This window comes from Xiphophorus maculatus, chromosome 5 (genome assembly GCF_002775205.1).
Source record: "Xiphophorus maculatus strain JP 163 A chromosome 5, X_maculatus-5.0-male, whole genome shotgun sequence".
Lineage (NCBI taxonomy): Eukaryota > Metazoa > Chordata > Actinopteri > Cyprinodontiformes > Poeciliidae > Xiphophorus > Xiphophorus maculatus.
Genome location: NC_036447.1, coordinates 5,004,081 through 5,027,943, shown reverse-complemented (window position 1 = coordinate 5,027,943; position 23,863 = coordinate 5,004,081). Strand labels below are relative to the sequence as shown.

General features: G+C 36.6%; 1 protein-coding gene across 1 annotated transcript; it reads right to left on the bottom strand.

Annotated features, from left to right (window-relative positions):
* Nucleotides 1–1,864: 1,864 nt before the first annotated feature.
* On the bottom strand, nucleotides 1,865–22,601 carry LOC102233275 (sarcoplasmic/endoplasmic reticulum calcium ATPase 2-like). The gene is made up of 24 exons (XM_005810701.3): nucleotides 22,265–22,601; nucleotides 20,352–20,483; nucleotides 19,833–19,850; nucleotides 19,651–19,733; nucleotides 18,391–18,495; nucleotides 17,430–17,568; nucleotides 14,686–14,852; nucleotides 12,707–12,862; nucleotides 12,468–12,609; nucleotides 12,068–12,234; nucleotides 10,718–10,806; nucleotides 10,472–10,574; nucleotides 10,249–10,380; nucleotides 9,078–9,203; nucleotides 8,706–8,927; nucleotides 7,927–8,038; nucleotides 7,241–7,479; nucleotides 6,002–6,222; nucleotides 5,051–5,253; nucleotides 4,804–4,889; nucleotides 4,145–4,278; nucleotides 3,400–3,517; nucleotides 3,197–3,325; nucleotides 1,865–2,558 (listed from the first exon to the last, which is right to left on the bottom strand). The coding sequence occupies exons 2-24, from the start codon at nucleotides 20,467–20,469 to the stop codon at nucleotides 2,379–2,381; spliced, it is 3,189 nt and encodes a 1,062-aa protein (XP_005810758.1). The 5' UTR covers nucleotides 20,470–20,483; nucleotides 22,265–22,601; the 3' UTR covers nucleotides 1,865–2,378.
* Nucleotides 22,602–23,863: the final 1,262 nt, after the last annotated feature.

Genomic DNA, 23,863 nt, shown 5'->3' with positions numbered 1-23,863 from the left:
GACGGAATAATTGTCCAGAAAAAGCAAAAAAAAAAAAAAAAAAAAGCCCGAACGCCCCTGATATTTCAGTAACTGGCCTGAATTTGAGTGTTTGGAATAACATTTAAAAATAATTCATCCTCAATATTGATCGAAGTGAACTTGAGTTACGGCTACAGTGAAATATAGCTTAACATATTTGGATTTAATGTAAAATAATCTAAAACGACGACGACGTCGTCATTCAACACTTTATTGACAACAAAATGTTTTTCTATGCATGTTGGTGGAAGATCTAAATAAGAAAAAGTTTTCAGTTCTTCAGTTTCATCTTTATTCAAAACAAACAAGTCAGTAAAGAATGATCTGTAACATTTAAATTTTCCTCTTTCCAGCTAAAAAAAAACAATAGAACAAGATTTTGTTATGATACAGTTCAAAATAAATAAAAATAAATGTTGACAAATATTACATTCCTGCTCAAAACAATTAAATGCTATTTCTCTTTTGCTTCAAATACAATCTAAAGTGTTAAATTAAAATGAAACTACTGAAAAACAACAACATGGGTTATTATTATTATTATTATTAACATAAAGGTTTGGCTAAAACCTTGAAAAGTTTGCAAAATGTAAAAAAATTCAGTGAGCCGTCGTCACAAACACACGGATCATAACAATATTTAAGCTCATCTCAGGTGCAAAATGTAAACACAAAAATAAAAACTAAATCTTATCAAAACGGCAGAAAGTTTATAAACAAGCCTGAAAAAAATTAATTTAAACATTAAATTTAAGATCGGTTGAAACATTTTCATTTGACATTCTGGAATTTGTTGCAGAAATGTTTGTTCTTAAACCAAAATTCAACCTGATAATTTGGTTATGAGGACTCCAGAAAATACAAAAATCACCTGGATCAATGACTGACGGATGTTTAACCAGCTGGTCATCAGCTCAGGAGTACCACAGGGTGCTGTCCTCGCATCATTCATTTTCACTCTGTAAACGTCAGACTTTCAACACAGAACAAGCTGTTCTGAAACACTCGGGTGACTGCAGTTGTCGGGTGGATCATGTGAGTCAGATTTTGAGAGAGTCGGTTCGTCTGCCGTCATCTGCTGGGATTTAAAACGGCTCAACAACGTGAAAAAGAAAGCTGGTTCTTGAAGGATTCTTCATAAAATCAAGACACTCGTGAACAATTGAGAGCATCCTCTTCATTAAACAGTCTTCAGTCAGAGGCTTCTACAGAACCGCTGCAGTACAGACTGCTACAGGAGACTCTCCCAGCTTCTACAGCAACTCTTCAGATAATCTTGAGTAATATGAGCTACATTTAATTTCTCTTTGGGTTTTTGTCAGAATCTTAAGATCCTGGCAGAAACATGACAATAAACTGAGCTTCTGCTCAAGCATCGCCTCAAACGCATCAAAATAATCAAAAACGAACAACAAAAAAGAGGAACTGAAGACAGAAAATTCATGTTTGAAGCCTTAAACACAGAGTTTTATTACATTATCCAGCACAATCCGGCCGGGCTTTGCCTCCTGGACCGGTCTCACATCAGCTGCTTCAGAAAATGTCCGGATGTTACACATGTGAATATTAGGAACGATCAGCGGATACATTGGTAAATTTAAAAGTTTCAAAAAGATGCTTTGTGTAGCATCGTAGGACCATCACAGCAATAAAAACAACATTATACCAAGATGTTTTAGTCTTGTTTCTAGTACAAATATTGTAGTACACTGGAAATAAAACAAAATTAACTTACAAGCAAATTTTCAGCAAGAAATAGGAGTTTGTTTTAAGTCAACAATTTCTTAATATCGGTGAAAAAGTTCTAGTTCAACTGGCAGATAATTTTATTTATAACAAAACATTTTTCCATGTTATATAGTGAAATAATCTGTCAGTGGAACTAGTAGTTATTCATCAATATTAAGGAATTATTGACATAGAGCAAACTCCTTTATGATGCTGAACAATTACTTGTCTTATTTCAAATGTACTAAAATATTTGTGGTGGAAACTAAACCAAGAATATTAGATTTTGTGTTTTTGCAGTGCTGCTCTTTTTTATATCAGGTTTAATATTGAATTGAATCATAAAACACATAAAGCAGCTTAGTTTAGATTAGATTATTTTAGCTCAACCAGAGAGATTTCATGTAAAACTCACTGTTTTTATGTTAAAAAAATTTGTCAAGAATCAAGAAATGGATATTTGATCAATCAAAGAAAATGTTTTAAATCTCCACAAAGCACCTTTATGACAAAGGAAGTCATTGTAAAACATTTTCTTCGAGTCTCCGCCATCTTTTCCTGACGTTTCAAAGTAATTTTCCCAGAAGTCCATCTTCTTCTTTTCCTCTTCAGTGTTTTCCGTTCGGTTTTCACTCCCAGAAGATATTGTTGATGTCGGAGTCCAGGCTGAAGATCCAGAACACCAGCGGCGCCGAAATCAGAACGAACAACCAGGAGACGTCCTTCACCGCGTGGCGAAGCCTCGACGGGATTGAACCCACCAGCCCCATGCCGACCCATGACCTCTGCAGCTCCTCCTCCTCCACTGACTTTAGGAGACAATAAAACCAGAGGTGGGTAAAGCACCCAAAAATAAGACTCAAGTTAGAATACAACATATTTTCAACATATTTTTATTCAATTAAATGTAAAAGGTAACCGAACAAGAAACTACGCAGGTAGGAGTAAAGTATTTGGTAAAAATTATACTCAAGTACTGAGTAACTAATCAAATCAAACGTTAAATTATTATTTAATGTTTAAAAATTACATCATCAGTGGACCAAAATATAAAGTAAAGTGGAAATTTTGGTATTTTAAGGACAAAATAATTTGATAATAACCCATATAAATAACAAAATGGAACATTTTTCCAAATCAGTTTAAATAAAAAACTTATGAAACTTTAACAGAAACTGCAGGTGTGTGTCTGTGTCTGGTGAATTTTTGGTTAAAACATGTTTGTTTTTCGTTCCGTGGATAGAAATTTTACTCAAGTAAGAGTAGAAATACTTCATAATAAAATTACTCAAGTATAAGTAAAAAGTGCAACATAGTATAAAATACTCCTGGGAGTAAATTTAAAAAAAAAGGTTACTCAAGTAAATGTAACTAGTTACTTTCTAACTGATAAAAACAGGAGCAAATAACTAAAAAGAGTAAAAATACAGATTTGTTAAATCTGGACCTGGTTTCCCGGCTCGATGTAGTTGCGGGCCAAGAACTTGAGCGCCTCGTCCATCAGGATGACGGGCAGCGACAGCTTCAGAACCACGACCCACTGAGTCCAGGACAGCGGCCGGATCTGGAAGATCACCTGTGGATGGAAGAACGTGAAGGTTCTCCGAACATCCGCTGTAACAGAACCAAACGATTCTGACGTTTTCTTACCGGCAGCGGGTCGACGTACAGGATGAGGAAGTGAAGCGCCATGGAGAGGCAGATGGCGCCCACCAACCACGGGTTGGACCACGGCGGCATTTTCAGCAGGGACTGGTTCTCTGACAGACTGGAGGAAGAAGAGGTTGATGTTGAAGAAGCCCGGCATGAGGGCAAATTTTACTGGACGATCAATCGTTCCAGAAGTTACTGTGATAAACGATAACATCCTTGTTTTGAGACCATTTTAAAGTAATATAACGGTAAAGGAAACAGTTTCAAAGATCGATAAACTTTAAATTCTAATAAACATTTAACGCTGGAACTGTAAAATATTTTAAAAATCCAAAATAAATGTACAAAAATCAGAAACAACAAATAAAATGAACTGTCAAGTCTCTGTAAACAAAACTGTCCTTCAAAAGAGGGGATAATTGAGACAAAAGCATTGTCATCTATTTTTAGGTTTACTTGTTTTTGGGGATTTTTGTGCAGCTCTTCCAGATACAACAGAGTATTTGGACAATTGTAGGTAGAAAACAAAAAAGGGGAGTAAATTTCTGCCAATAAAATTCAGATTATTCTTAGAAAGTTTGTAGAAAGACTTGGAAACTTTAAAAAATCTATTTTTGTTTTTAATTTACAAGTTTTTTTTAGATTAATCTAAAAAATATCAGAGTTTTTGCCCAGCAAATTTTTGACGTTTGAAACTCAGAAATGTAAAAGTTTTTTGTAGGTGTCTGTGGTCGGGTCTTACCTGTTCAAGGCGTTGCACATTTCTATGGTAACCAGCACAGACAGCGCCATCGTCATGGGATACGGCGACTCGAACACCGAACACTGCACACCGCTAAACTTGGCGTGATCTTCACTGCACTGCAGGTAATGGGACTGACACACAGTGGGAAAGTTTATATTATAAATATATAGATGAGTTGGATTGTTCCGATTTAACATTAATCTAATGTATCACAGAGAGTTCTTCTAACTTGTACCTGAGTGTTTTTATTCTAAAAGGTTTCATTTGCAAACTTTAACCAGTTAAACAATCGTTTGTCAGTGGAGAGTTGATTTGTCTGGTGAAAATAATCAGAAAAAGCTGTTTTTTTTCCCACAAGTTCAAACAATTTAGCAGGAAGAATAAAGGAAAACTGCTAACTACTAAATACTGACTAGAAGTGGGGAATATTTTATTTTAAGTTACATATTTTAAATTAAAATTATTCTTATTCTACATAAATCAGTTTTCAATTTGACATTTAAGGGATGTTTGTACATTTGTTTGTCAAACAAGTCACATTTTGTTGCTCATGATTAATTTCTAAAATCCTGAACCTTAACTATTCTGCCACACATCCCAGATGTTTATACATGAGACATTTAATTATGAACTTTAGGGTGAAACTGGAGCGGTACCAGCTGGTAGAAGGAAAGTTTTGGGCCGTCATGAGCTGCCATGAACCACCAGGCTGCAGCTCCGACGGTAGCGGCTCCCACATAACCTGCAGGAAACAAAAATAAAAACCTTAAATCAGATCATCTTCATGATGATCTGATTGATGATAATATGACAAACAGAGTTTGCACAGTTTTAGTAACATTCAAGGACTTTTCAAGCATTTTCAAGGTAAGATTACAGACTGTGTGTGTCACTGTGACTCACATCCGATGATGAGGTAGCGGCAGAACAACCAGCTGGAGATGAGCGGCTCTTTGGGAGAGCGCGGAGGACGAGACATGATGTCCAAGTCCGGCGGGTTGAATCCCAGCGCTGTTGCCGGGAAACCGTCGGTGACCAGGTTGACCCACAGCAGCTGGACCGGGATCAGCGCTTCGGGCATGCCCAGTGCAGCGGCCAGGAAAATACTGAGCAGGAAAACAGACGGCTTAGCTCAATAAAAACACAGAAAATTTGTTCATCTAATCAGTGAAATGTTTTGTTCTACTAACCCAATGTTTCTCAGACTTATATAAACAACCTGAAAAGAAAATATTAGCCTCTGAACTGACTTATGGTTGTTTTCTTTATTCATCTTAAAAAGAAGGGTGGCGCTGTTTTGCAAATGTGACAAAACCCACGAACAACTCGAGACGCTTTGAGTTATTTACAGATTCTGATTCTGGATTCTAAGTTTTCAAATGATTTCTAATGAAACACTTGGAAATCAAAATGAAGTTGTGTTGTGGGCGTTATTGACATTGTAGAAATATTTGTAATTTAAAACACAATAAAAGAGAAATAGCCTTGAGTTGCTTTGGCAGAAACAAAAATCTTCTTCACTATTAAATGTAAAAATTATCCACCAATTTCTACCAATTGTACTTATCTATTGTATTTATTGGTTGATTAAATTATTTTTAATTAAATAAAAATAATAGCTGTTGACGTGCAAGCAGAGCATTATAAGCAAGCACATTTGTAAAAAATAAAGAACAGTTCTCACTAACTGAGACTAAAAGAACCGTTCAAAAGAATCAAACGACACATCAAAACTATCAGCAGGCATGACTTCCTCTGATCACAAGGTACTGACTTTGTGTAGTACCTAGGGCTCCCCCTAGTGGTCCTCTAGGGGGAGCCCACAAACCACAGTGTGAGAAAGGCCGCACTAACCAGACCACTTCTCCGATGTTGGACGATATGAGGTATCGGATGAACTGCTTCATGTTGTTGTAAATGGCTCGGCCTTCCTCCACCGCCGCCACGATGGTGGAGAAGTTATCGTCGGCTAGGATCATCTCCGAGGCCGACTTGGCTACGGCCGTGCCGCTGCCCATCGCGATGCCGATCTCCGCCTTCTTCAGAGCCGGCGCGTCGTTGACTCCATCCCCTGTCTGAGCCAATCAGAGAGGAGGGACAGAAAAATGGAGAGCCAATCCCAAAATGCGCTGCTGGATGATAAATTGTCTCAGAAATTATTGCGATAAAAAATAATATTGTCGTTTTCAGACCATTTTCAAGAAAAATGTCGATCATGGCATGCTAGTGCAAGTTGCTCTCGCAAAGATCAGTAAACTTCAATTTTAAACTATGAATAAAATTGATTATTATCAAAACAAAATTGCCTTTAAATAAAGTTGACATGTTTATTTATTTAATAAGTTAGCAACAAAAAATAGTTTTGAATTGAAAATGTTTCTTCTTTTGTTTTCAGTTACAATGTGATTATATTCTGATTATTTACAGATCAGGCAATTAACTCGATTAAAAAATGTAATCAAGTCCCTCCGCTACTTTTACCACGTTTAAAGTAATGCAAACATATAAATTTAGATCTCAATAACTTAAACATTTATGTCCAAAATGAAAGAAAATTGTTCATGCATCAAAAATGGTAAGACTGTTGCAATTAATCAATTAATTACATGATCAATTAAAATGAGCTTAATAGTTTCCAGTTTGATGATGAATATTTTTTAAATGACAATTTAGAGAGATATCATAATAAGTTTTATTTATGGGTTTTTGGTTGTGTTTTATTTTGGATACTTAAACTATCTTCCAGTTCCAGTGTTTGAGAGAACTTGCATTAATATGCCATTATGAATGCATTACTTCAGTTATTATCGTTTATCAGAATAATTACTGGGATAATTTATCATCTGGTAAAATTTGTTATTGTGACAGGCTTAGGGATATTTTCAGTAGCAATCTGTTTATTTGCACCCTAATAAATCAGTAAATAGAGAATTGATGAACTTCTGTTCACAAACATGTTGCTGCAGAGTTTGAATCCACAGAAATGCACTTTTATTGGCCACTCTGGTCTCTCATTTGGACTGTCCAGGCTTAAAAGTGAACTCATGTGATAGAACAACATCATTTTGTCAACATTGAAACATTTGCTCTCACCATGGCAGTGATGTCGCTCAGGCTCTGCAGATATTCCACGATGCGGCTTTTGTGGGCTGGCTCCACCCGGGCGAAGCACCGCGCCGTCCGGCAGACCTGGCGCTGAAGGTCAGGGGGCAACTCGTCGAACTCTCGGCCCGTCAGGCCGCCGAACCCTCCCACGCCCTCCCGCTCCTCCTCCTGCTCGGTGATGATGCCCACTCTCCTGCAGATGGACAGCGCTGTCCCCTTGTTGTCCCCTGCATGAGGACAAGAAATGGAGCGACGATAGCTAGATGTTAGGATATTTGTTTTGGTTTTATTTACCCAAAATGCTTTGCGCCACAGCTCACTTCCTGCTTTTGGAGCAGCCTCTGATCCACTTGGCAATCAGATTTGCATTAAAATTGCACCAGAGTTCACTTCAAGCAAACCGAAACCGAAGTCTGTTTGGCCTTGATCAGAGTTTGATCAAACATTCACACCTCCCCAAAAGAACCGGACTTTCTAGACAAATGAACTGGGGTTTGATTAAAGCGGAAAAACAGGGCTGGTGTGAATGTACCCTTAAAATACACCTTTGTATCAGACAGCTTAAGGTTTTGAGATCCAGACTGATTAGTATTTGTAACGTTATGCTTGGCTGTTCTGGTTCTTGCCGTTTCACTAAATATTTTTGTTGAAACTGTGTAAATCTGCACACTAACCTGTGATCATGATGACCCGTATGCCGGCCTGTCGACACATCTGAACAGCTCCGCGGACTTCCTGCCTCGGGGGGTCCAGCATCCCCACACAGCCCACAAAGGTCAGGTCCGACTGAGGTGGCGTCACAAACAGAAGGACTTTTTAATTTTACATAACATGTAGAATCATACAGCAACTATAAAAAAAATAGATCCAGAGTGCAGTCAAGACCATGGGTGTTCAAAGTGGGGTCTGTGGGCCATTTGTGGCCCGTGGACTGATTTTTCTGCGGGCCCCTCAAACCACAGTTCAAGAATAAATTAAATAAATTAGGACAAAACTACAACTTTAAATTAAATTTTACTTAATTTATTATTTTTTTAAGTAATCATACTCTAAGTGTCTGGTTTTCGTCTGTTGTCATGGTAACTAGGACCACATCTACTCACTGACTTATACGTTTGCTTTTAACAGCTGTATTAAAACTTAGCTAAATACACAAAATGTTTTCAAAGACTGACCTAGATTCAGCTTTGATTGCTGAGGAATAAACAAAAAGATTTAATAGTGAAAAAAAAAAACAATAAAAAAATATTATATATATTTTTGTATATTTATATAATAATTATTATTGGATCAAAAAAATGTATTATTATTTTTTGTGTAATTAAAATAGTTCATGTTTAGTTTATCACAAGAACATTTTGGTGATTAAAAAACTAGAATGTTGTTAATATTGCAGCTTTGAGCTGAAGTGACAAAACGTTTGGACTCCTCTGGTCTAGTCTATTATCAGAACCTCATAGTCAGCGAAGGTTGCCGTGTTCTCCAGGTTGAGGGAGCGAATTTCCGGCGGCGAGTCCCTGGTTGCCATGGCGAGGCAGCGCAGCGTGTCCCGTCCAGAAACCCACCCCCGTATGGTGGACTGGAGCTGCTCTCGAACAGCCGGGCTCAGAGGAACACGACCAGAACCGCTGACACGGACGTGGTTGCAGCGCTCCAACAGGCTCTCTGGAGCGCCCTGAGAAAATGAGACGAACATGTCCGTGTCTTTACGGGCAGCAGATGCGCTGCAAAAATACCAAATCTTACCAAGTAAATTAGTTTTGTCCTATTTCAGTTGTGTTAACATTTTGGCACTAGAAGCTAAAATCCTTGAGGTGTTGCTGACCTTTACAAACATCTTGGCTCCGGAGGCAGACTGGGTGTGTTTGTTGGAGAAACAGAAAACAGACATGGACTTCCTGTCTCTGGAAAACTCCAGTGTCAACTCCTTCTTCATCAGCTGTTTAATCACCTGGAAGGAAGTCATAAAGAGAGAAAGAGTGGAAGAAATGCTCTCATTGAACAAACAACATGGAGAAATAAATTCATTTATCAGACTTTATATTCTCGTGGTATAAAATGAATGTTCTCCCTGTGCATACGTGAGTTTTCTCCAGGTCCAAAATCATGACTGTTGGATTAACTGGTCTCTCCAATTTGCCCTTAGGTAAGAGTGTTTTGGTGGAACTTTGTCTTGTGTTCATTAGTCCAGAACAGTTACGATTAGAAAAAATTTAACCAACCAATTGAGACACAGGTATTTTTCAGAGGTTATACAAGACTTTTAATGCAAAAGTCACATTTTGTAATTTTTTTCCTTCCATTTGGGTTTCAACTGCTCCGAAAAACAAGCGCTTAAAAATCCACCAGGTAAATTTTTGGCAATAAGTTTATGTTTTTTGATGCCTGAAAAATGAGGTGTGTCAAAAACCTCCTAGTTGTTGAGTCACATTTGACTGAGCATTCGCCGTTAACAAGCAACCACAGCTTAGCTTCAGCTCATTTGGTCTGCTGGTTTTACCACAATACAATGGCTGCTGAAAAAGACAAGTGTTTTGTTGTTGACTTATCATCCAGAAACTACTTTCTGCATTGAAGTTGATTGTGCAGAAGGCTCTACTTCTGCTTTTCAAAGATGTATGGTAGTTACTCATTTGTTTGCAGCCATTTTCAAGTTCGAGTGCAAAGGTTAAGTTGGGGGGGTGGCCAACAGGAGCTTATTGGGATTTAAAGTGACAAGACAGCCTAAAAAAGCTCATTCTGAAAGGCAGAACTGAGCAGACTAAAATCTTATCATCTGAGAATGCTTTTGTGCAAAAAGTGTAATGAACATGTTTTCTATAGGACTATCCTAACCCGTTCAAGGAAGCATAATAGGTCACCTTTAACATCAGACATAAGAGCTCAGGTCTGAAGTAAACAGATGACATGGGCCTCTCTCTCTCTCTCTCTCTCTCTTCTTTTATGCTTTTCTGATCAGGTGTAAATATTGATCTATCAGAGCTTCACACACTTACAGAACAACAGGCTGTAGCTCTCTCAGCACGGCTCAGTCCTTTCAGATCCACATCAAACACGTTCATTTTCTCCACCAGACAGCAGAGGGCAGTCTCTGTCGCCTCACCAACTTTCTCATACACACCCTTTGCCTGGAGCCCAGGAGGAGAAGCAGAAACAGGCTTTAACTGACTGTTTGGTGATGGCAGGAGCTGTTTTCATAGTCATGTTAGCATTGCTTACCTCATTGTAGTCTAGGGATGAGTCATTGCACAGAGCACAGATGGTGGCTATCTCCACCAGGCCATCATACTGACTGCATTTCATCACTGAGCCGTCCTTGTAACTGCAGAGACGAGGAGAAAAACAGATTAAAGACAGAATAAAGATGAAGAACAAGGAGGGGGAAAAACAAGAAAGTGTTATTTCATTAATAACCGACTCAACATTCACAAGTTAATGAAGGAGTTAAAGGTTAAAAACACTCACACTTCCCCCTCGGGGGCATAAGTAGATCCAGTCACAGTGAACTCGTTCAGGCTGCAACGCTCCTTTGATGCACTCTCTACTATAAACATCTAATTACATGCAGAGAACAGACATCGGAGCAGTTTATTAGTTCAGTCACGTTAGAAGAACATATCTAAATCAGAGGGCATTTTACGGAAATGGTAAAAAAAATTATCACTTTGTTTCACACTGAAATCATGATTACTGAGCTAAAAAGAGCAAAAACAGTTGGATTAAACGCTTAGTGATCGTCTTTGGACATTTGCAACACTGTGTTTGATGAACTTTAGTTTTTAATGATGCAGTGAGAGAACATGGTTTTAATGTTACACTGTCTTTAGATGAATGTTTTACATTTTACATTACTTTTACAAATCAATCACAAGCAACAACATTTTGCGCTTTGGACACCAAAATCATTACAGAAAACATTTAAAGCCAAAATGAAAACAGATTCCTACAAAATAATGACAAATGAAGACATGTATTTTTCTTTATCTAAAATACATATTAGCATGTTTAGCTTCCCCTAAATTAAAATTACCAGATAAATTCTAAACTGCTAATTTACTATTTTGTAAAGTTTCTGGTAAATAAAGTTTGATGTTTGTGTTCAAGTTTTGGTTATTGAGTAGTTTGTCATTTACAGCATGCTCTTATTTTGAAGGGGGTGAAGACTGTTCCTCTCCTCATGTTCTCTCTGTTTTTCCAAATAACTTTATTTCAAACAGGAAACACAGAAACAAAATAAAACATTGACACATGAGGACAAGATATAAGCATAAATACTGTATGTAAGGATGTTATATACGGAAATTATTGTGCTAAAATTAAATCGGAGCTTGAGAGTTGTAGTCTTTCAAGGGCAAATATAATTTGAATTGAAGTTAGCGCTTTAGCAATAGCTTTTGCAAAATACCATGTTGGTGTTTTGTTTTAGCGGTAGAATAACTAATGTTTAAGATTAGCACTTTAATCATGAACATTAAATTACTAATGTTTATGTAACAAAGATATGTGATTTATGCCTTAGTGTTACCAAAACTATTGTTTATGATTAGCGCTTTAGTGGAACAAGTGTTTATGATTAGCGTGTTAGCATTAGCAGGACCAAGCTTTTTGATTAGTGCTTCAGAGTAAGCAGAACCAATGTTTGACTATCAGACACAAACCACACTTTTTGAAACAGATGAATACTATTTACTAATTCAACTAGATTTTTGTTAATTTACTATTAAGACAAATTATTTCTTTTTCATTTGTGACTAGAAAAAGTTTGTTCGAGAAAAGGTAAATCTGGGGTGAATGTCATTTTCTCCCACAGCTTACCCTGCACACAGACATCTGGTTGGTAGTCAGAGTTCCTGTTTTGTCTGAGCATATAACAGAGGTGCATCCCAGCGTCTCCACTGACGGCAGGCTGCGGACAATAGCATTTTTCCTGGCCATCCTTCGAGTACCTAGCGCCAGGCATGTAGTGATGACAGCTGGAAGGCCTGTGAATGAAAAAAAGTGACCCGCTTTATGCCCCGTTTGTAGTTCAGAACTAAATAAAGCAGTTTTATGCGTCATTCTCAAAGAAGGTGGGTCACTGGGTTCTGGCCTAGTTTCTTATCTCATGCCTGCTCAGTGTTCATGCAAAAGCATGAAAATAACTCCAGCAGTAAGGCAGGAAGAGTAAAAATATAGTGTGTAAGTTTAAAACCAAGGTTATTTTTTGTGACTTTACCTTCTGGAATGGCAGCTACAGCCAACGCGACAGCAATCTTGAAATAGTAAATAGCTCCTCTGAGCCAGCTGCCTCCGTGAACTGGGTCGCTGAAGTGTCCGACGTTAATGGCCCACACAGCCACACAAATAACGCTGATGACCTGCAGATCGCAGCACACAGGAAGAAGGACGGACGTGTCGTTACGCTACATTAGCGTGTAGCGTAGCATTAAAATCTCAACAGCAAAGGGATTTTACCTTTGACAGCTGTTCCCCAAACTGGTCCAGTTTCTGCTGCAGAGGGGTTCTTTCAGGGTCGGTGGAGGCCATCTCATCCCGGATTTTCCCGATCTCTGTCTGCACCCCAGTTGCCACGGCGACCCCGATGGCCCGACCCGCCGCGATGTTTGTACCCTTGATGGGAAAACCAGAATGTAATGAACTGAAAGTTACATGTAGGGCTGAAACGATTAATTAGAATCGTCGTGGTGAATCGATTATGTAAATAATTGTCAGCTAATTTAGTTATCGATTAATCGTTAAATGAAGTAAACTGACTCAGAAAAAAGTCAGTTGCTGAAAGAACAACATTTTCAGAGCAGTAACTCAGCCAAAAGGTTACAGAACATATATACATTTTGTATTTAATATTTTTAAAAAAGCTCTTTGTCTGTAAATGTCTTCCATCCAGAACTTGTCATGTGGAACAGATCTGGCTTCACCTGGTTCAAATTTTGTAAACATCCCCTACTAAACACTTTTTGCAGTTATTAAAAAAAATTAATAATCAACAGATCAGTACTACACAATATTGGTATTAAGTTGAGCAGTTCACATGTTGCCTGTTTTTCTGTAGCAGCAGATGGATCCTTTGCTACAAAAGGAATGTTGTTATTGCATTTTAAACAATACATGTTTTTTTTTCATTTAAAGAAGGAATTAAATTATTTGTTTTATCTTTTAATGGATTTTTAATATTGTACAAAATGAAAAGTCTACATAATGCGACCGATTAATCGTCAGAACAGTCAATACATTAATAGATAACTAAAATAATTGTCAGTTTCAGGCCCAGTTACATCAGCTAATGAGTGCAGAGAGCAAAAAAAGGTCATAAAAGTCGACAAGCAGAAAGAAACGAGGCCACACTAAGACTGCCAAACTAATCTCTCATGGGACGCGCCTTTCCCTTTTTTAAAGTATTTTTGATGGTATCACTGCATGGCTGAACCAAATCAATAAATCCTCCACAACACAACCAGAATGTGGCAGCATGGAGGCCTGCAGCCTGCCAGAGAAATGTTGCTGAATAAAACATCAGAGCTGCTCTTTGACCTTTTGCATCTATTGAAGATCGTAAATCTCCACCCTGCCCTGCTGACGCCCCCCCACTCTGCTTTCACAAAGATGGCTGATATTTCAGCACTCCCACGCACACGGACGGATGCCAAAACAATTTGGGTTAAAAGACTCGCAGTATCGGCAAATACTATTAAAAATAGATTTTAAAAATTATTCTCTCTTTAAAAGTACAGGTTTGTACGACGGCGTATTAGAGCCATAATATTCGCCAAAAAACTTTTATGTCAGAAATTTTATAGAATTTTTCTTTTTTTTTTACATTTCTGAACTTGAAAAGTAAAAAATGTTCTAAAACAACCTCACAACTTTTGAGATTAATCCCTTACATTTTCCTAATTTTTTTTCCAGAGTTTTGTAAGTAAAAAATAAATCCACTTTTGGAAATTTTCAAGTTTCAAACATCTAAAACTTTTGACTTCTGAAACTCTGAAATTTCCCATTTTATTCTAGAAAAATTTCTGAAATTAATCTAAAAAATTTTTAGTGTTTTTCTCATAAACTTTTTTCTAAAAAAAATCTAAGTGTTCTCCTATTTTTAACCTACAACGGCCCTAATAAGCTGTTGTGTATTTGTGTCACTAGTCAGTTCTAAAAATACAACCTTCAATTGAAAACAATAAGTCGCTGTGATGGTTTCATGTTAGCATCTCCTGGCTTCAAAAACTTTAAAATCAATCAAGCTCATAAACATTTCCATCATCTTTCTGTTTACACATCATCAAATAACGGCACATTTACTGTATCTCCGGAGAGATAAATAAATAAAAATGGATTTTAAGTTACTCAGTTTTATGTTCCAATAAAGACATTGAATGAATCAACATTTTTTTCTTTGTTATTGTCAAAAAAAGACATGTGAGATGTTTAAGACTCACAGAGAACAGCATGTTCTTCTTGTCCTGATTGACTGCTCTGGGGTCTGGTACCGGATCTGTGTGTTTAAGGACGGAGACGGACTCTCCAGTCAGAATGGACTGGTCCACTCTGAGCGTGGTGGAGCGGATGGACGTTAACCTGATGTCAGCAGGAACTTTATCACCGACTGGAGGTTCAAGGGGGACAGAAAGAACAGGAAAAAGATTTACACCAACTTAAGATTAAGCAGCAGGCCTCGTTTAACACAATACATCTGAAAGGTGACCTGTTTCGCTTCCTTAAACAGGTTAGGAGAGGCAGACACCAAACATGCTTATAACATTTTTTGCACAAAATCATTCCTACATAATGAGATTTTAGTCTGCTCAGTTTTGCCTATTCTGAACTCCTGCTTTAGGGCGTATTATCACTTTAAATCCAAATAATTAATGGCTGCTTAAGATTTAAAGTCATTTATCCTACCCTGTGTTCTGAGAACCACAACACATCCTGGTTATTAAAACAAAATGCAAAGTCAAACTTAAATAGGGAACATATACAGAATGTTTGATGAGAAATAAAGAAAAATACCACAATGAGTCACTCTAAACTCAGACTGTTTTGCGTTACTGAGTTCCCACGCTCTTAAAATAAACAGATAAACTGCAAAGAACGCACACACACACACACACATATATTTATTGTATCTGTATAAGGGAGAGACCCAGAACTGTGGAGTCTCAATTCAGAAAAGCTCCCAGTGTTCGGAGAAGAGCTGAGTGTAAAAATGGAAACAAACTGACCGCTCTCTGTTTGCCTAAAAGGAAAATATTTTCACATGGCTCTTGTTACCCGTTAATGTTTAAAAAAGACAGCAGGTCAGCGGGATGATTATCTCTCCAAAATGTAACGGCCGCTCTAAAAACAGAAAGGTTCAGGAACTGATGGGAAAGACCAGCAACCAGGCCCAGAGCAACTTTAAATCCCCTCTGACCATAGCAGTTCCAGTCCGATCGGATTCATGACGAACCAGAAGGCTGTCTCATACAAGGGGGTTTCAAAGAGCGGCCCGGGGACCTTGTATGGCCCCTGGATTCATTTTATGTGGCCCTCTAACTACATGTCATAAATTACACACATCTGCAGTTGATGCAGATGGAGACTTTTTGTTATTAAGTTTGGCAGAGAAATTAAAATGTTTCTAAAATGGAAAAAATTTTAATGCAATAGAAAGTATTAATCTGTTTTAAATAAAATTTTTTTCATTCTCTTAGTGACTTAAATCTGCTTTAAATTAATATATTAAACATAGCAAAGTACATCAAAATTTCATAAAGAAGTGACATAGTCCTGTTTTTATATCTGAGAAATTTTATCTCTTTCTTCTAATAATGCAAAAGTGCAAAATCATCTTACGCACCCATTCTTAAAAAATGTCTAACCACTTTTTCTTAATTATTGTATGGTTGGTTTATTGTTGAGCAGCTAAAATTAGTTTTTAAATCGGTTTAAAAATTATATATGTTTTTTGGCACTCAACTAATTTTGGCCCAAAGGTTTGGACACCCCTGGTCTAATTTCACTCGGGTCAGGCTGCTGTGTAGAAACATCGACTTGATTCTCCAGAGAACTTGACTTCAGGCATTTCATCCAGGCTGGTTATTCCTCTTGCCGAGTTTCCATGGCGATATCAGCCATAGACGAGCCTAGAAACGTGCAGACAGACGTTTTCCAGAAATAACTAAACGAAGATCCCGAGGCAGTGAAAAAGCTAAGCCTGTACAGAGAACGTGTGAGTGTCAAAACAGATTTCTTCTTCAACTGTATTTATTGATATTTATTATCTGTATTGGTCCCTACATTGGAAAAAAATCTAGATTGAGGATTAGTGACAAGGGCAGATCTATTTGGTCTAATTCTACGCTTTGTGTTCTGAGTGACATCATGCTTTAATATTTATTCTACACTATATTTAGCATTCCTAATTGCTCTTTCTGAACCATTTGAAAGAAAATTTGTTGCAATTTGTTTTTTACATGTATGACCAACGTAGACAACGTTTTGTTTTTGTCAGTTTCTTAATTATTCACTTTACGTTGGATATCATGCTCCTAATTGCATTAAATGAATAAATCAAAGTTGTGTTGCTTGTTGTGTTGTTGTTGCTTAACCTCAGGGAGGCGATTCAGGGAAATTAAGGCAAGAACAAACTAAAAAACTGTTCCTAATCAAGAGCTGTTGAACACCATGAATCCATCCAAACCCTGAGCGTCATTTCCTTTACATCCTAGTTGCCTCTACTGTATTTACAGTTTTTATTTAAATATTTATTTTCAGTGCGTTTTGAGAGTTGCTATTTTTTAAATTGTGCTGTGCTTCCTCACACAACAACAATAAAGGAATTCTGATTCTGTTTTTACATGTCTGATCAGTTGATCAGATAATTTATCAGTTATCTGATCAAATTTGTAATTTAGTACATTTATGTCTGTGTTTTTAAAAAAAATAAACATTTTAAGTCAAGTCATGGCTGTTTTTCTGTGTCAGATCAGTATCGGTCGGTACTAAACCTCAGTGGATCAGCGCATTCCTAATATCAAGGACTGAAGGTGTGTAAAATAGTACAACTTTAATTGATTGTTTCTGCTATAAAAACAGAGTAATCCGATGGAAAACAGTACATGTCACCATGCTAACTGTTCCTGGTGAACTGCTGCTGTCTCTCTGCAACTGACTCCATGCTTGATGTTTTTGCTTTTCTTACCAGCAACTTCGACGATGTCTCCAGGAACGATGTCTCTGGCTCGGACTCTCTGGACGCTTTTCTTGTCCTGCCTGTAAACTTTTCCCATTTCAGGCTCATACTCCTTTAAAGCTTCAATGGCGTTCTCTGCATTTCTTTCCTGATGGGCACAACAAATATCTTAGTTTTCTATTGGTGCATGTAATTTAGAGATCTTAGTTTACATAAAAAACAAACTGAAGATGTGACTGAAGCAAAACGTTTCCTCCAGTCTTTTCTTTAGTTTTTCTCCAGGCAAAACGTTAGTTTAAGGTTCCCAAGATTGAGTTTTCTTTATTTCTTCTTCCTCTTTTATTTTGATCAGATATATCAGAACATTAAGCATTCCTAATTTACTTGTTTACTTTGTAAACTGTACTAATATATTAATATATTAAGAAATTTCAATGCAAAGAACATTAAAGTTCTTACTTTTATCCTAATTTTTATTAGAACACCATAAAGGAAAAAGTAAGATTTGGATGACAAGATTGTAGTATGAAAATAAACCTGACAATAAATTCAAACATCCTCCAATAATATTATTAGCATAAGATTGATTAATATTGTATTTTTTGCATAGATAAATCTTCCTGCAGAACAAGATAACCTACAATATAAGAACTGAGGACGAAAGGTTTTCTGAGGTAAATATAATTATTAAAAGTCAGATTACATTATGTAGGTGTTTTGCTTTAGCCTCTATTGTAAATCAAATATTAACAAAAATGTTGGAGAAGCTGCTTCACTTGGTTTTTCAGCCTCACGCTCCTGAAAAAGTGGAGCAGTAAACATGCAGGATGGGTATCTATATTTTTAATGAGTTTTAAATTATTTCTCACTGTAATTGGTTTTATTTTTCTGCTGTTTTAGAAAATAAATTGTTTTCAGTATCATGATAGCTGTTGCTTACAGAGTAATTTAGATAAATGTTATATATTACCTGCCACACGCCAACGATAGCGTTAGCAATCAGGATGAGGAGGATGACGAAGGGTTCAACGAACGCAGTGATGGTTCCCTCCCCTTCTTCAAACCACGCCAGAGTCTACACAACAGGGCAGAGAGAAAGGTCAGAGGTCATGTGCTGTAGGGAACTCCTCACATTTAGAATCAATGGGTACAACAAACCTTACATTTAAAGTGTAACTAGTCAAGTGAGAAATGTGTAATAAAACAAATAATAAATCGGTTTGTTTTGGATTATGTATTCTAAGAACTAGAGATTAATCTGATCAATCATGATGAATAGGTTATTGAAATAACCGTCAAATAATTTAGTAATCGATCAAATGTTAAATGTAGACTGTAGACTGAAAGACCAACATATTCAGAGCAGTAATTAAGCCAAACTGATCAAATATATGTGCATTTAGATTTACGATTAATAAAATGTATTTTTCTGTAAATATGTTCTACCTAGAACTCCTCAATAGTTTTATCCAATTATTGATCAGTTAATCTAAAAAATAATAATCAACAGATAATCCATATGCTATATTGATAAGAAAAGCAGGCCTGAACTATTTTCTTTGCTACAAATAATCAAACATACACTAAAGGAATGTTGTGTTATTGCATTTTAGAACATAAATGTTTACTTTCTTATTCATAAAATGATTTGAATAATTTGTTTGTTTGCATTTTTAATAGATTTCTAATATTGTAAAAAATAAACACAAGTGGCTAAATGAAAAATGTGCAGAATTTGCCAATTATTTTATCAGATTAATCGTCAGAATAAATATATAGAGAAATCATTGGCTATAGCCCTAATAAGAACATTTGTAAGTTTTTAATCCTGTGCTGAAGAAGAATAGAGGCTGTTCTGCAGAAACTCCTTTTCCCATGTAGTGTGCTGTTTTACTTCACTTTAAAGTGACTGGGTTTTGTTTATACATGGATTTATCTGAAGAATTCGACTCCGTGACTCACCAAATGTTCCTAAATAACTGAAGGCGGCGTCAAGAACCAAAAAAGGCCGGATATGGACATGGATAATTAGGATGTAACTCCAACCCTGACGCTCTAAACAAACCTTACATTTCATGCATTTTACTATCGCTGTGTTTATCCTGCAGAACTCAACTAATACACATTATATTTTAAACAAAAATACTAACCATACACAGTTGCTCTGTTTAAATATGACTGACTAGTTCTGCTTGAAAAGACAAACATGGCTGTGGTCGTATTTCCTTACAAAAGAAATGCATGCAGCCAGCAGCAGGATTCGAACCAGCAGATCTTCAAACTGCTCCAGGACCAGCTCCCAAAGTGACTTTCCTGTACAGGGAGAATAAAGAAATAACAGCACAGTAAGCAGAGTTAACATAATAACACACAAAATATGACTGTAAAAATATACAACATATGTTAGATTACCTTCTTCTGCAGGCAATTCTGTAAGTTAAAAAAAAAGAAAAACATCAACAAAGCACCATATTCGGCATTAAAACAAGATTTACAAAGAATAGCTTGCAAGGAAATATAGTGTTATATACACCGTAATCCTGTCATTATAACAAATTTGCTGGTTGATAAATTGTCCCAGAAATGATTGTGATAAATGATAATGTTGTTGTTTTGAGACCATTTTGAGGTAACATCGTGAACATGGCATAATAATACAACAAAGATTAATAAACTTTAATTTTGTAAAGGACACTTAACACTGGAATATATTTTTAAATAACCACAAAAAAAAAACACTACAAAAATAGGATTTGTGAATTTATTGCATCAGGCTTGGTTGTATGTTTTAAAAAGTTAACATGACTTTTTTTTAAAAAAATACAGGCATTAGTTTTGTTCAATTATGTTACAAGGTGGTAAATTTTGTTGCATAAAAGCTAGGAGGAATTTTGGTTCTGTTTCTTTGCAAATACATAAATAAATATTTACCGTTCGGTCCCCACTTCTCTCTGTTCTTCTTCAGCTGCTCACAGCTCAGACCTGTGGATTCATTGACACTGAAGAAACCCAAAACCTCCTCCACTGTTTTAGTGTGAGCGTTGTCCATCGCTGCTGGGAAAGCTGAAAAACAATCAGCAATCAGCCTTTATTTAACGTTTCTACAAAGACGATATTCTACGTTTAAATACAGGCTAGTGATACGGTCATTATCTTAGCCTAATATGATATTAATAACCTTTGTCAACATTTAAAAAGTGTGTGGAAAAACTAAGATTCAACTTGTGGTACAAACTTTAGCAGTATCACTCATTTCAGCATCATAAATCTTTGGAGAAACTTCAATATATTCTTCTTTACGGTGTTGCTTTGGTTCAGGGCGGTTTGTCTGCAGAGATCTTTGTAATTAGGATAAATTCTGGGCTTTATTTGGAGTAGGAATCACTTTTTTCCAGCCATTTTGTTGAGGATTTGCTGCTATGACCCAGTTTGACAGTTTGTCTGCTGACAGGCAGATGGCCTCACATTTGACTGGAGAATAATTTGATTACGATCAGTTCGAAGACTGAAAAGAGCTCAGGTTCTGTGGCAGGAACACAAAAGTCCACATTATCACTTTTAATGTGGACTTTACAGCTGTAGTTTTGTAGAAGACAGAAACAAACTGTCCCCCAGGATTCTCCTATATTTTGTTGAATTCATCTCCTCCCTTTGTCTTTTACTCTGCAGTGACATTAACTCACATGCATTGAAATTAATTTTTATTCTTACTAATAAGATTGCAAAATGTGTTATTTACTGACATTAATTTGTTCACTTATTTATTCCTTGTTCTGGCATGTTATTTTTGTTATTGTTGGGTTTTTTTTCTCCAACTCTTTTCACTTCTACCCAAAAGGAAAATAATAATAATAAAAATCAGGAAATAACTGCCAAGATTAAAAGAAAAAAGAGTATCCTACCCCACATATGCTGTATGCACATACACATTAAATTTCTGTTGACACCACTTCGTTATGTTCTGTTTTGTCTTATCCATTTTATTGGGTACCTCATTTTTTGTTTGTTTGTTTACTTAATATTTTTAGTTGTTATTTGTTCTGTTATCTAATAGGTTCTTTTGTATTTTGTAGATAAATACCTCTATTTGTTAGTCTGTAATGTTTGTTATGCATGCACTAATTAGTAAATCTAAAAAATATATATACCTTACAGGACCTGCTGCTGGGAAACATCACCACATCATGATGCTGCCACCACCATGATTCACAGTGGGGATGAAGTGTTTCTGGTGATGTCAATCTCCTTATAGATGGGGTGCATATTTATGCAATCGCTTATTTTATGTAAAATATATTTTTAATTGTCTTTATTTTGTAAAAATCAGCTTTCACATTGACAATAAATATTTTTTATAAAAATAAAAAAGCAGCACTTTTCGTGACTAAATGTAAAAACAATAACAAATGGTATAATTAATGACAAGATTTTATTTTAATAGTATTTGTTGTCATTGAAAGCCAACGTCAGCCGTTGAGGCTAAGAGTCAAAATACCCCGACTCAGCTCATCATCACTGGACACAAATACCCAAAAATGTGGTTACAGTAGTAATAGCTGTCTGGTAGTTATTAATTTGATAAAAATCCATCAATCCAAATCAAATTCTATCAGCGCTTCAACTGCACAGAAGCAAGCGATATTTGTTTTTTAAACCTCTCGGTATTTAACATAATGACAGTTTAATATAGCAGCATAATGACCTAGTTACCGTGATGACAGAGTCCAGTTATGCTAGCTGCTAGCTTATGAGCATCGATGCTGAATGAGCGTCAGTAGCCGTGAGGCTAAAGAGCTAACATGATGTCTAACGGTTAATCCTCCGGAGATGAACAGGTTGCTTACCGGAGCAGTCCGGGTGTCGTCTCAGCTCTAGCTGTTCAGCCTGAAGGAAGGCAGGAGCCGTCGATGCACCATTAGTTTCGCACTAAATTCATTCCAGAGACCAACGGAATACCATTTTTAAATCATAAAATCGCTTCTTCTTGTTCTTTTTTATTTTATTTTAAACAGGGTCGCTTCTTGGTCACGAATCAAATCCTGGTATCATCAAAATAAAAATCTTTGTGAAAAATAAATAAATACATAAATACAAATAAAAACTGAAGTTTTTTAAAAAAAAATAATGTGGCTCAAAACAGCTTCTTAGTGTAATAATATGTTATTTCTCCTCATCATGTCTGTAAATCTGATGTCAGGCTACAGCGTTCAGTGAAAACAAGCCGATAAGGGATAACAAAACACAGGTTCCGGTGAAAACCTTTCAAAATAAGAGCCGTAACCGTTATTCTAAATTTCGCATAAGTTCCTGACGACACTGGTCTCCTTCTGCCAAGTACTGGTTCAACTCTACATTTTGCATCAAAAAATACATTTAATAAAAGTAAAGGTTTTTAATGTTTGATTGTTTTCTCTGTTTGTGGTGTGCTTCGGTCCCAAGCTCCTCTCCTCGGTTCGCTTGCCGCTTCTGCCTTGTTGGAGCCGGAGACGTTACGCCGCGGAAGGACCGCAGGGACAGAGACGTGACGCTGCAGGTCAAAATGTTCGCTTTATTTTTGGTATCCTTGTGCTGTTCATATAATGTGAGAATGAAACTGTACTAATACCAGAATAAAGTCCTAATGATGCGAGAATAAAGTATGAACATAATCGCAATAAAGTTAAGTTAATGTCGAAGTATTACCAGACTAAAGTATCATACGGGATTAAAGTCAAATTTATAAAAAAAACTTGCGATTATACGAGAAAAAAGTTGTAATTACGCGAAAAAGTTGTAAAGGTACCAGAATAAAGTAGGAATGATGCAAGAACAAAGTCATAATATTACCAGAATAAATTAATAATCATATGTGAATAAAGTTGGAATTGTATGAGGAAAAAAGTCGCAATTATACGAGAAAAAAGTAGTAAAGATGCCAGATTAAAGCCGTAATCAGATGGGAATAAAGTCGAAATAAATACGAGAAAAAAAGTCATAATATTACCAGGATAAAGTCATATTTTTATTCTGGTAACACCAGAATAAAGATGAAATAATATGAGAATAGCCATAACAATGCGAGAGTAAAGTTGGAACAGTCACAATAAAATGAAAATAAAGTCGGAACTTCACCATCACGAAGTCGAAATGATACTTAACAAAGCTCTTTTGAAGGAAAACAACAAGAGTATAAAGACGTTATGCAACGTTCAGCAGCAGGATTAACTGCTGAGACGTAGAGTTACTGCGGCATGTCACGGTTCTGTCCATCTGGACCCACAACATGAAGCCTCATCTCTCTGGTTCAGATTGAGATTAAGGTGGAGAGGTGGGGATTCCTGAAGGCGACGATTTGACAACATTTAAATCCCAGAAACGCAACATGAGAGTAAAGCCATCAGACGCTCTGCTGCCCCCTTCTGGTTGAGTAGAGAACTGATGTCTGAGAGTTTGTAGAAACTGGT